The sequence below is a fragment of the Megascapheus bottae genome, chromosome X (assembly GCF_031878675.1).
Source record: "Megascapheus bottae isolate mThoBot1 chromosome X, mThoBot2.hap1, whole genome shotgun sequence".
In the NCBI taxonomy this organism is placed as follows: Eukaryota; Metazoa; Chordata; class Mammalia; order Rodentia; family Geomyidae; genus Megascapheus; species Megascapheus bottae.
The window spans coordinates 7340168-7353065 of NC_143547.1; the positions used below are offsets into that span (position 1 = coordinate 7340168).

The following is a 12898-nucleotide window of genomic DNA, read 5'->3' on the forward strand; positions in this document are numbered from 1 at the left end:
ACTCATTTGACTTGATGGCTTGGCTGGTGCTCTATTACTTAAGCCATGCTTTTTTTTGCCAGTCCCTGGGACTAGAACTCAAGTCCTGAGCACTGTCCTTGGGCTTTCTCAAGTCTAGTACTCTACCACTTGAGCCAAAGCACCACTTCCGACTTTTTTTTTGCCAGTCTTGGGCTTGAGCTCAGGGCCTGAGCACTGTCCTTGGACTTTTCCTCAAGGCTAAAGCTCTACCACTTAAGCCTCAGCACCATTTCTGGCTTTTTTCTATGTATGTGGTATCAAGGAATTGAACCCAGGGCTTCGTGCATGCTAGGCAAGCACTCTACCACTAGACTAAACTCCCGGCCCCAGAATCAATTTTTAAGTCAATAATACTATTAAATATATAGCATCATATATTCATGTATGCATTTATACATAGACCTATGAAAAAGATATGCAGTTATAGGCAGTTATTTGAAATGCATTATTTCAATTTTAGATATCTTAGAATTGCAATTATGTGTAAAAACAGTGTAGTCAGAATGATCTTTGTACCCTCATCACCTTATTTATATGAAGGAATGGACAAGGTGGTCAAGGTCACCTTTACCAACTGTGAAATTATAGCTAAGCTAGCTCCAAGGAATCTCCTATCATTATTACATTGTATTTGCTAGGCCTGGGGCTTGAACTCTGGGTCTGGGCACTGTCCCTGAGTCTCTTGTTCAAGGCTAGCACTCAAACTTGAACCATAGTGCCACTTTGGGCTTTTTCTGTATATGTGGTACTGAGGAATTGGAACCATGCATGTTAGGAAAGCATTCTACTACTATTACTACTACATTCCCATTATTAGATCTTTTTTTTTTGAGCTCAAGCTGGCATTTATTAATAATCATTTGGTATGGCCTGAATCTAGCCCACAGACCTGAATTTATGTTCTCCTTAGCCTTCAAAATAGTAAAAAATGAATACATTTCACTACATTTTTGGCTTCTTTAACATAGATGTTCCTGCAAGTACATATGCCCCTATCTGTAGTCCTTTGCCCACAGCTGCCAGCACTCCTTGTCTTTTAGCTTCCTGACTCCGTTAGGACAGGTTAAGAATAGAACTTCTCAGCAAAGGCATAACACTGATTCTCTCAGCAGACAGCAAGTTCCAATTTCCTCCTTGGGAAATGAGATGGGTAACAAAAGCCCTGCTTCATCCCAGCTCTCAGGATGCTACAACTGGAAAGTAACTGATTGAGCACCACCTGACCAGACCTTCAGTCTCTTTTTTTTTTTATTTTTTTCTTTTTGTCACTCTGGTCGGAGGTGACTCCAGCTCTCTCCTCCTCTAGAAGTGACCGCTGTCTTTTATCTCTGCTTTTTTCTTCCCTAGTCCTGTCATCCTCATGTTCATGACTTATACCCCAAACCTCCCCTGCTCTTCCTGATGTTTTTGTCTCTTCCTCTTGCTTTTCTTGCTTTTGCCATCACTCCCGGCTCTGCTTTCTGCTTCCCTAGTCCTGCCATCTAAAGCAGTCTCCAGCCTTCCTTCTTCCTCTGTGTTCAAGTCCTCTTGCTTACGATGCCTCTTCTTTTTGTTTCTGGTGTACAGGTCAGTGTGTGCTTTGCTGTCCACCTCTTCTGTACTGACACTATCTGCAGCTTCCTTGCCTCTTTCTTCTTCACTGAAGACTCTCACTGCCTCTTCCTGGTGCTGCCTCTTCTTTATCTTCTTCTTCCCGAGGGACCAATTGGATTGTTCTCTGCTCTTTAGTTTCTCAAGCTCATTTGGCCCTACTGCCTCTTCCTCCTCACACCCTACAGTTATTCCTTCTCTCTCTTCTAAAACCTGTTCTTGATACTGTCTTTTCTTCTTGTTGCTCTTCTTGAAGCTGTGGTTATTTTGTTCTAGGTACTCTGCACTGGAATTTTCATTTGCCACAGTTTCTTCATCTTTCTGCTTCCTTTTCTTTTCTTTTTTGGGGTAGGCTCGCTCTCCGTATGTGGTTGAGAGCCCCCCTGGCCTTTAAGATGAGCCAAGAATGCCTGCTCCTGGGCTTCTAGCCGAGCAAGCTTGGCCTTCATTGTAATCCCAAGACCTGCAGCCTTGTGTGCTGTTTGCCCCTCACAGGCTTGGAGCAGCATTTTATCTGTCAGAATCTTTGGAGGTATGGGTCCCCGGTTATCTTCATCACTGTTGCTCTCCAAGTCTTTGTTTGGTTTCTCTCCACCTGAAGTCAGTGTGGCTGTCTTCACAAACTTCTGATACAATAAATTAGGTTTGGAGCACTTTCGACTGGCAGTCTCTTCAGAAAGGCGCTTTCTCTGCACTCCATCCTGTCCAGTTTCCACAACCAGCTTGGCTGCAGTCGTGTTGAAGAGCTCATTCCACCAGTGGTTTGTGAACTCCTTAGCAGGGTCATGCCCCACCCCAGGAGTGTCTTGCTTCAGGGTCACCTGAGGGCTTGAGTGATGCCATTCTCCTTCCGGCCTAGGCCTTGAGTCCATCCATGCTTTAGCAGCTGCTCCTCAGCAAACTTCATCCCATGACTCTTGACCACTGGAGTGACACTCATGGTGGACAATGCTCTGTCTTCAGGCTTTCACCAGGAAAGTTGGCATTGTCCTTCTTCACCGAGGGCTCCTCCCGACGAGCTCACGTGCCGCAGTGACCTGTGCGCCGCCATCTTCCCGGAAGTCCCATTATTAGATCTTTTAAAATATAGATTCTTTTGTGTGTGTGTGGCTTTTTTTTTAATTGTCGGGGTAATGTCAGGGTTATAGTTACATTTGCCAGGTAGTAAGTGAATTACTCCTCACACACTGATACACCTTCTCGTGTTTTTGTCCCCATTTCCCTTGCTCTGCCCCCTTCCAAACATCTTGATTTGCCCCCTTCCCTTCCCTATTTCAAATAAACAAACAGAGGCGCAGTGGCTCACGCCTGTAATCCTATCTACTAAGGAGGCTGAGATCTGAGGATCTGTTCAAAGCCAGCTAAGGCACTAGAGAACCCGAAACTCTTATCTCCAATTAACCCTAGAAGATGGGAAGTGGGGCTTGGCTCAAGGTGTAGGGCAGTAGCCTTGAGCTGAAGAGCTCAGGCCCAGAGTCCAAGCTCCATGACCCACAAACTAAAAACATCTACTCTCACTATGAAGCCCAGACTGACCTCCAACTTCCATCCCCTGCCCCAGCCTCAGGGATAAGCACCATCATATCCAGGAATCATTGCTGAATTTGCAAAGCAGCAGTCTCAATGACTTTTGATGTGCTTTTTGTGGTAAAATCCCATAACAATTTAGTATCTAAAAATGGGAGAAACACCCTTACTACTACTGGAGAATGTAAACACCCAAGGAAAAGGGCATTGACTGTGAAGGCCTCACTGCATGTTGTCCACTTGTTCAGACTGGACCCAAACTGCTTGTTGATATCCTGGTGTCTCTCGATCTAATTTTTAAAAAAAACAAATTGAGAATCCAGGCACCAGTAACTCATACCTGTAATCCTAAGTACTCGGGAGGTGAGGACCATGGTTTAAGGCCAGCCTGGGCAAAAAAAAAGTCTGGGAAACTCTCATCTTTAGCCACCAAAAAAATCAGAACTGGAACTATGGCTCAAGCGGTAGAGCAATGTATTTGAGCAAAGAAGCATAGGGAGCAGTGCCTAGCTACTGAGTTTAAGTCCCAGGATCACCCCAAAGAGAGTAAAAAATAATTGGAACACCTGAGCTCCACCCTTACGAAGACAATAGTGTCTGGCTCTTAATATTAAGTGAACATATCTTAAAAAAGACCACCCTTCTTCCTAAACTTACATATTTTCTAGTTCTCCAAGATGCTAGTGTCTACTGGAAGAGAAAGAAATTGAGATCTTTAGAAATCAGTATATGGCAGCCAACTTTCTGGCTGCTGAAGAGAAGCACGAGCCCAGTCATAGCAGCTGGAGCTGCAATGCCTAGTTGCCAAGAAGAGCTGCCAACAATTACTTTGTGTCCTTTTGACCCATCATCTGGTGGCTGGCCATCCATCCATCCATCTATCCATCTATCTGGTCAGGTAAATGCTGGTGAAGATAAGGGTTCTCATAGCTTATAATACCCTTTCTCCAGAGAAACACTGACACAGAACAGTTTGAATTCAGGTAATATTCCCAACGTAACTAATTTGGCACAGGAAAGCATTTCACAAACCAGTATATACACTGACTGTCCAATGTAACTTCTTAGCAAGAAATATATATATATATATATATATATATATATATATATATATATATAATGTCCATTTGGTACTAAGTTTTTCTTTAGTCTTTAAAATGTTTCTTCTGTTGAAATGCATGGCACACCAGGCTGCTTAGAATGTCGGACATGCTAAAGATCTTGCACAGGGGATGGGAAGGGAGACAGAAGAGGCAAAGGGGAACAAAATATAAGCATAGGCACTTTCCCCTTGAAATGAACTGTAGCATCCACCAAGTGTTAAATGAGCCACTACCATATGCTCAACATTGTAAGGCATGTGGAGATGATAAAACACATTTTTGATCTGCTTTAAAGCTGGCGAAATAGTCTGAGGGTGTGTGCATCCCAAGTGGCACTACACAGGGAGGAGTTGGCATCTGGAAAAGAGCAATCCTGAGAGGTAAGAGAAACTTCTAGAGGGAGACAATATAAAGACATGATTGGGAATGCTAGCAAAGGTATGAGAGGTACTCATAAAATGAGAGGTGAACTTGAGAAAATCTACTATCACAGTGGTTCTCAAAAGTGTGGGCTCCTGCAGCAGCGACAGCACCCACAAGCTTCTTAGAAATGCAATTTCCCAGGCCTGCCTGGGAATTAGCAACCTACTGAGTAACCACAAGGCAGGACCGAAGGAGTCCTGGGGTCTTCCTTCTCTCCCGCTCCCCTTTTACAGATAAACACCCAGTGAGTGTGGCTGGGAGCTGGCCGCCTTGTCCCAGGCTGCTCAGATGACAGAGGTAACATGTCCATATGTGAAAATGGAGCCTGGTAACTTGAGAGGATGTGTGGATTTGGGGAAAATGGGGGGAAGACAATGATAAAAGAGGTGACATTTATCCAAATACACGGTACTCATAAATTGATATGTTGAACTGAAATCCCTCTGTACAGGGATAATAATCAAAAGATAAAAAGAAGTTGTAGTTCCCATTGGCTTCTGTTCAGAGCCCCAGCGTTCATGGTCCTTGGCTGCCCACCTTCCTGACATGTGGATTTGACATCTGAAAACTGAGAAGAGCTCGGCAGATGCAGGAAGAAAATGGAACCTCCAAGGGCTCCAAGTACAGCTGCGAAAGCGCTACCCCTGCCTGCAAAGCTGACTCCAGCCTAGCTATATATCAAATACATGCCTGAAAAAGTCATGAACCTGGATTTTAGGGGGCAGCTCCAAAGTTCCACGACAGGCTAGATTCCTAAAGGCTGAGCATCCACAGAGAGGGTCTAGAACTCTAAATGAACTGTGCATGCCCGTGCATACCTGAGGCCAGTAGGTCATCTAGAAGATTTCTAGAGAGCTGATGCCCCGGCTTTAACGAAGCCCAGAAAAAAATGTCCTGGATATCAACAGGGCCTAGGTGCTGACTTCTTCATTTTCTTCTACTGATTCGGAAAGCCAAACTGTTAGCTTATTACCTTGTCTCCCCTCCTGCCCAAAAGAGCAGTGGCTGGCATCTTCAGATTATTATCATTATTTGCCAGTCCTGAGGCTAAAACTCAGCACCTGAGCACTGTCCTTGGGCTTTCTCAAGGCTAGAGCTCTACCACTTGAGCCACAGCACCCCTTCTGGCTTTTCTATGTATGTGGTACCAAGGAATCAAACCTGGGTTTTCATGCATACTGGGCAAGCACTCTACCACTAGGCCAAACTCCCAGTCCCCCTTAGATTATTTTTTCCATATATTTTTAATTGCAATTAATGGAAGGGTTACATCATATTCACCAGATAGAAGGTGCATTACTTCACAAACATTGATACCCTTTCTCATGTCTTGGTCCCCATCTCCCTCCCCCAACCCCCGCCCTTTAGATTATTTTTGCCTCCCTTTTCAAAGCCTGAAGTTATCCTCCAGTCCAGGTCCCATATGTCCTGTGTCTGCCACATGCCTAACCCCACCTCTAGTAAGAATGAAACACTACCTGGTGTGTGTCAGCGGACCCACTGGTCGCTCCGGCCTTTTCGGAGGCAGCGCGCTAGGTCTGCTAAGAGAATTGCTCTTAGGTGGTCGAGGTTTTTTTGGTGGGATGGCAGGAACCGAGGGCTTCTGCAAATCCAGTTTTGGCTCTCTCTCTGGTCTTTCTTTAAGTCATTGACAAAACATCAAGAAAACAGAAAGGCAATGTAAGTGACAAAACCTGGATGCAAATGGCGAGTTTCTTACTTTTAAATAAATTATTAATGCTAGTTCTAAAGGTGAGGCTGGTGAAGAGCAGCAACTATGCCCTTCTTCTCATGCTTTTGGCTTATGCTGGTCCCTCTGCCTGGAGTGCCAATTTGGCCCCTGTAAACCCTCCTCTTTAACCTTCTCTCCCCTGGTTCTACTCTCCCTTCAAAGCCTGGCTGAAAAGTGACATTGCCATTTTCTCTCCTCACAATTGGAACTGTCATCCCTGGCAGATTTCTTTCTTCCTCATCAGAGTATTGGAGAGCAGCCCCGCATACACAGGCTTTGGGGGGGGGCGGTGTGCTCTGACAGAAGGATCCATGTCTGTTCAACTCCTTAAGAGCCTGTACAGTTCTGGTGCATGGCTGATGCTCAGCAGGTGGTTGATAGGTTTGATAAATGGTTCACAAAAACTGCAGCTGGGTATGGAAGGGAATAGGCCTGGCTCTTCTCATGTTAGCCTCTGAAAAGGGTATGGGCCAATAAGAGGGAGAGAGTTTCAGGCAGTAATTCATTCAGTATTTGTGTGTGTGTGTGTGTGTGTGTGTGTGTGTGTGCGCGCGCGCGCGCGCGCGCTTGCGTACACAGTTTGAATTTGGAAGGTAAAGTAGGACTTCTTGGGTATTTGGTTTCCAAAGCTTTTTGGGGTCAGAGCTATTAGGAGGAAACTAAAACCAGATCAGGTGGCCAAGCTGGGCTGTGCTAAGTGAAGGCATCAAGTTTTTTCAACTCGCCTCATCACATGTGTGGTGCAAAAAAAAAAAAAAAAAAAAGCACACATCTGCAATCTTCTGAACAAAGATGGTTTGCAGAGTGGCCCACTGGAATACAGTAACATTCTCTGTGTTCATTTGAGTGAACATCTTTCCACTCATGTCATTTGAGGCCCTACGTCAACTGGCAAAAAGTTTAGGAGGTACTCCATCAGGTAGATGTGATATTTCTGTGGGAAAACATATTCTAACCAGGAATGCTAGGAGCCAGTCCTGGGGCTTAAACTCAGGGCCTGAGTACTGTCGTTTGGTTTTCTCAGGGCTAGAGCTCTATCACTTGAGCCACAGCACCACTTCCAGATTTTTTTCTAGGTACCTAGGAATCGAACCTGGGTCTTTGTGCATGCTAGGAGAGCACTCTATCATTAGGCCAAATTCCCAGCCCTGGGAACACATTTTCTTTAAAGAAGATAGCTAGAGCTCAGCTGAAATGCAGGGGTAATTTTCTCTTACTGAGCAACAGGACTGGCACAAGGATAGGAACTCTGGCATCTTGCTGGATAAATGGGAGAGGGAGTTGGTGCTGACCTCCCAGGATGCAGTGCTAGTTCTCTGACTTCCCTACTATTTCTGCCCAGAAATGAGTTAAGGCTTTGTCCTCCCTGACCTATTATCATAGAGAAACAAGGACTCCTGGGAGGGGAGCAGGGAAGAAGAAGCAAGGAGCTGTGTAGCTATTTAGCCAGCCAAGGAGTGTGGCTGTTCACACGTCATCCTCAAAATTACTCAGCATGGACTGGTGTAGGAAGAATCCTCATCACAGAGACTGGCTAGTGCCTAATACCTACTCACGTATCCTCTGTGAGGTCAGGGGATTGTATTTGGCTAATTCAGAATGTGTACTTTTATCTAAAGGTAATTGGTAGGCATACATTCAATTGCTGCTGCTTTTCCCTGCTCTGTGACACGGACTTGGCCTTCACAAATCAAATCTGACCTGCGCACTGCAAATGTAATAGGTAAAGGTTCTTCACAGCTTGCAATGTTGGCAAAACTTTTATCAGGCTGGTAAAAAATACTAAATTTCACCATAAAATTTCACGAGGCCACTGAGGAGCACCTCTAAGTAATTATATTCATTATTATTTAAGTATTTCTCTTGTGACTTTAAAATAACTGCCTTTTAAAATAGAATTTGCTTGGCCTCCTGTTTATAATAATAGCATAGCACTTTTCCCATAAAATGTGTGATCAATCAACTCTTGGGCACCTACTAAAAGGAGTCCTATAGCATGCAGCTTTCATTAGGAGAGATTGTCAGAAGAGTGGAAATCAAGCGCATTTGTAAATCTGACTATGGGAGATTTAAGCCATTTCACTGCCAGTGACACTTCTGACCCCTTTCTGGAAACTCTCAAGTACTGGGCTGCTTTTCTCAGTACTGTCATACCATCTTCTCTCTCCTCAAGGATATGTGTCTATAACACATAGCCCAGCAATAGCTGAGGGAGAAAGTACGCATGTGTCTGGGTGGGAATTACCATTCAATGAGCACGCAAGGCTCTGGGAAAAGGAAGGAGGACTTGGGAGAAGACTGTTTAACACATTTGGGTCTTCAAGGAACTTATATCATCAACATCAGGGTACGGGTAAAGTGGTGATAGCAGAGATGTCACTGAAGAACCTCAATGTGTTGAAACTGGGCTAGTTGGTTTTCATTTGATGAGAAACTATGGCCCTACAAAGTATCACATAATCTTCCTCTAGTTCCTTAGAAACAAGATGTTTAGAAATAATCTGCACAAACTCACAATCACCATATTCCAAAGAAAAAGCACATTCTGTAGGATCTGGACTAGTGCCATGCAACAGTCTCATGTCTTATTATTCTAGAAGTGCCAGCAGAGAATTGAATTTATACCTTTCTCTTCTGTTCTGTTTGGAAGGGTTTCTGGTCTTTCAGGAGGTATCTTCTTCAGTTCATGTTTTCTTTCAGTGGTGCCTACAAGGTGAAGGATAATAGAGATCAGAAGATATTTTCTTTATCCATGTATTTGTTTGGCGGTGTATGTTTAATTTGCATTTCTTCTTTAAAAAAAACTTTGTGTTTATTTTACTGTAAAGATGATTATGAGAGGTTATAGTTACATAAGTTAGATAATGAGTTCATTTCTTTTTGAACAATGTCACCTCTCCCTCATTTTCTCCTACTCTTTCCCTACCAGACCCCCTCCCTCCCAAGTTGTACAGTTCACTTCCAACATATTCATGTACTTGATAAACAAGTATTAAAACATTTATTAAGTATAGCAAAAATGTAGGATTTTCTTTCCCTACACTGGTATTACCAGGCTCATGTGTGTTGCTTAGAAACACAACAGAAGTCATTTTCAGTCTGTGTCACTAAACTTGTTTGCCTATCCATCCATAATTCCTAAGAACATCACTAATATTTTCTGATATTTTAGAGCTGGCTTCCTGAGGGATAAAAATATTTATAAGACATCACTGAGTGTGGAGGGGAAATGTGTTGAAATAAATAAGTTACTTATCAAAAGATACACATAAGCTGGACACTGTGACTCATATCTGTCATCCTAATTACTTGGAAGACTGAAATCGAGAGAATTGTGATTTGCATATAGCCAAGGTATAAACAAGACCCTTTCTTAACCAATAGCGACATATGATGGCTTACACTTATCATTTGAGTAATATGGGAGGTTGAGATTGGGGGGATCATGGTTTTGGGGTCAGCCTAGGCAGACTTTTGTCTCAATGGAAGAATGGAAAGGGTGGTGCACATCTTGTTATCTCCACTACAGCAGAAAGTTAAAAACAAAAGACAGAAGGATGGTGGTCCAGGCATACACCTGGACAGGAAGTAAGACACTGTGTCAAAAAGCAATATAAAAAAAAAAGAGCTGGAAGCATGGCTCAGGGGTAGAATGCCTTCATGGTGGGCATATAAAAAAAGGCCTGAGTTCAAACCCCAGAGCCTCAAAAAATTTACAAATAGATGTTCTATAGATAAAAAAAGGGGTTCACGAGGACCTAGATTCCATCATGTAGCCTGTAAAATAAGGTCTGGAATTGTTGTATTCCTCTTTCATTAAGAGGTGATATTTATATCCCCTTGTTTGGAATTTGGCCAGGTTTGGAACTCCTTTAACCAATGACAGGAAGTAATATAATTTCTAAGGCCAAGTCATAAGAGGCTATGTAGCTTATACTTTGTTTGAATACTGAAATTTCATGTAAGAAGTCAGTGATCCTGGGAAAGTCATTTGTCAACACTCGTCTATAGCTATGTCTAGTTTCATACTTGGGTTAGATGTGTGAATGGAGCAGCTATCTGTAAGTTAGATGTCTAATCTTAGCTAGTCTAGCTTTCCCAGCCAAAGTCCCAGGCTTGAAAGAGTAGAACTAGCTATCCTGGTCATTTTCTTTTCTTCTTCCTTCCTTCCTTCCTCCCTTCCTTGCTTCCTTCCTTCCTTATCATTATTCTTTTTGCCAGTCCCAGGGCTTGAACTCAGGGCCTGGGCACTGTCCTTGGGCACTTTTTGCTCAAGGCTAGCACTCTGCCACTGCATCATTTCTGGCTTTTTCTGTGTATGTGGTTCTGGCTTCATGCAGGCCACATTCCTGGCCATTTCTTTATATTTTTAATCCAGTCCTGGGTTTCCGCTCAGGGCCTGAGCACTGTTGTTTCTCAAGGCTAGATCTCTGCCACTTGAGCCTCAGCACCACTTGTGGCTTTTTTCTATGTATGTGGTACTGAGAAATCAAACCTGGTCTTCGTGCAGGCGAGGCAAGCACTCTACTACTAGGCCAAACTCCCGGCCCCAGAATTTTTTTTTTAAATAAAGGGGTGGTCTTTGAACTAAGGGACTTGAAGTCTTGCATGACTTTTTCTGATCATGGCTAGTGCTCTACTACTTAAGCTGAGCCTCTACTTCTGGCTACTTCCTGGTTAATTGTAAATAAGAATCTTTTAGATTTGGTCTGCCTGGGCTTACTTCAAAACATGATTCTCAGATCTCAGCCTCCTGAGTAGCTAGGATTATAGGTATGAGCCACTGGTGCCTAGCAAAAAAAATTTTAAATCCACTGAACATGCACTTTATCTGAATCCTTTTAATGACTCACTATAAATTAAATACTATACTATACCTCATTTATACCAATTGCATAGTTAGGGGATTTTTTGGTAAAGGAAAGTTGGTAATGGGGACAATACTATTATCTCCTCCTCATCACAGAGCAGATCTTTCCAAGTTCCTTCGGCATGATAAATAAGCAATATTTATATATACGCAAAAGAAGTCTTCATGCTTTCCAGGCAGAAACTTATAACAAACATGGATAAAATTTGTTTCAAAAGGATAGGAATCTGCCTGCCTCGCTACAATGTGGTCTCCTAATGATAATGAACAAATTCAGTGTTCTATGTCTCTAGGAATCTAGACCACTGGAGTATCTTAAATAACCTTATTCTCCTTAGTGTATTCTAGACTTCCTGAGTATTGGACTGCTTGATTCATGTCCTTGGACTCCAGCTGGTTGTCAGGAAAGGGGTCTTCAGAAATAAACACATAAATAGCCTGCTTTAATCTCAACACAATAAAATATTTATATAGCCAGAACCACTAGGTGGCAAAATGGAACTGTTCAATGCCAACAGGAATATGGGGGTGGAGCAGGAGATGTAATTAACACCCTATTTCAGGGCTTAAACACTGCAATTCCCAATTATGGCCAAGGGGATTGGAAAAAATGAGGGGGTCAAACTGAGCTCCCCCTAAACTAGCAGACCAAAACACTTTTTTTTTAATTTGTTGGGTTTTTTTGTTTTGTTTTTCTTTGCCAGTCCTGGGCCTTGAACTCAGGGCCTGAGCATTGTCCTTGGACTTTCTCAAGGCTAGAGCTTTACCATTTGAGCCACAGCACCATTCCTGGCTTTTTTCTATGTATGTGGTACTGAGGAATTGAACCTGGGTCTTCATGCATGCTAGGCAAGCACTCTACCACTAGGCTAAACTCCTGGCCCCAAAACACTTTTTAAGAAATGTTTTCTTACTACATTTCTGAACAAATCTAGAAATCTGCTCATACTTGAAGTGTTATAGAAACAAAATTGTGGATGTAAAAAACTAAAATAATTTCTGTTCTTTTTCAAAGTTTTTTAAAATTTTATTAATGGATATTAATTGTGTAAAACAATTGATTTTATTATGCCACTTTTGTATACTTATATAATATATTTTAATATATACACCTCTCCGTGCCCTCTTTTTTGTCCTCTTGCCCACTTAGGTGTTGCTTATCTAAAATGCCACTTGACTAGTAATTCCTAGAGGAATTTCTTCCCACCATTAACTACAATTAACCAACAACTATAATGAGAAACTATATTGGGAAATACACAAGTCATTTTATAGGTTTTTTTTTTCTTCGCCTGACCTGGGGCTTGAACTCATGGCCTGGGCGCTGTCCCCGAGCCTCATGTGCTTAAGGCTAATGCTATACCACTTGAGCCAAAGCACTACTTCTAACAAGAAGTCACTGCACAAGGTACTGTGCAATGTTTAATATCATCAGTTTTTCCTAGATTATTCCACTTTAATATCTGAGGTACACAGAAAGAATAAATGGAACTCTTCCAAGATTAAAAATGAATCCAGAGGAAAAGTATTTTATGGCTAGACAAACATCTTTTCATTGCATGATAAGTGAATTAATTGTCAATTTGGGATAACCAAAGGGGGGCAAGCATTGAAAATCCAGTAATATGGGTG

The 12898-nt window shown here is 42.6% G+C and overlaps 1 protein-coding gene and 1 pseudogene across 7 annotated transcripts in view; both read right to left on the reverse strand.

Moving 5' to 3' along the window:
• Sh3kbp1 (SH3 domain containing kinase binding protein 1) overlaps positions 1–12898 on the reverse strand; it is a 320820-nt gene that overhangs the window by 41493 nt on the left and 266429 nt on the right. For all 7 annotated transcript variants that reach the window (XM_090326686.1, XM_090326688.1, XM_090326683.1 and 4 more), the window contains 2 exons: positions 9022–9102; positions 6143–6302 (listed from right to left, as the gene is read on the reverse strand). In XM_090326686.1, coding sequence (XP_090182812.1) covers positions 6143–6302; positions 9022–9102 — 241 coding nt within the window. The remainder of the gene's footprint in view (positions 1–6142; positions 6303–9021; positions 9103–12898) is intronic.
• LOC150040446 (G patch domain-containing protein 4 pseudogene) lies at positions 701–2781 on the reverse strand (annotated as a pseudogene).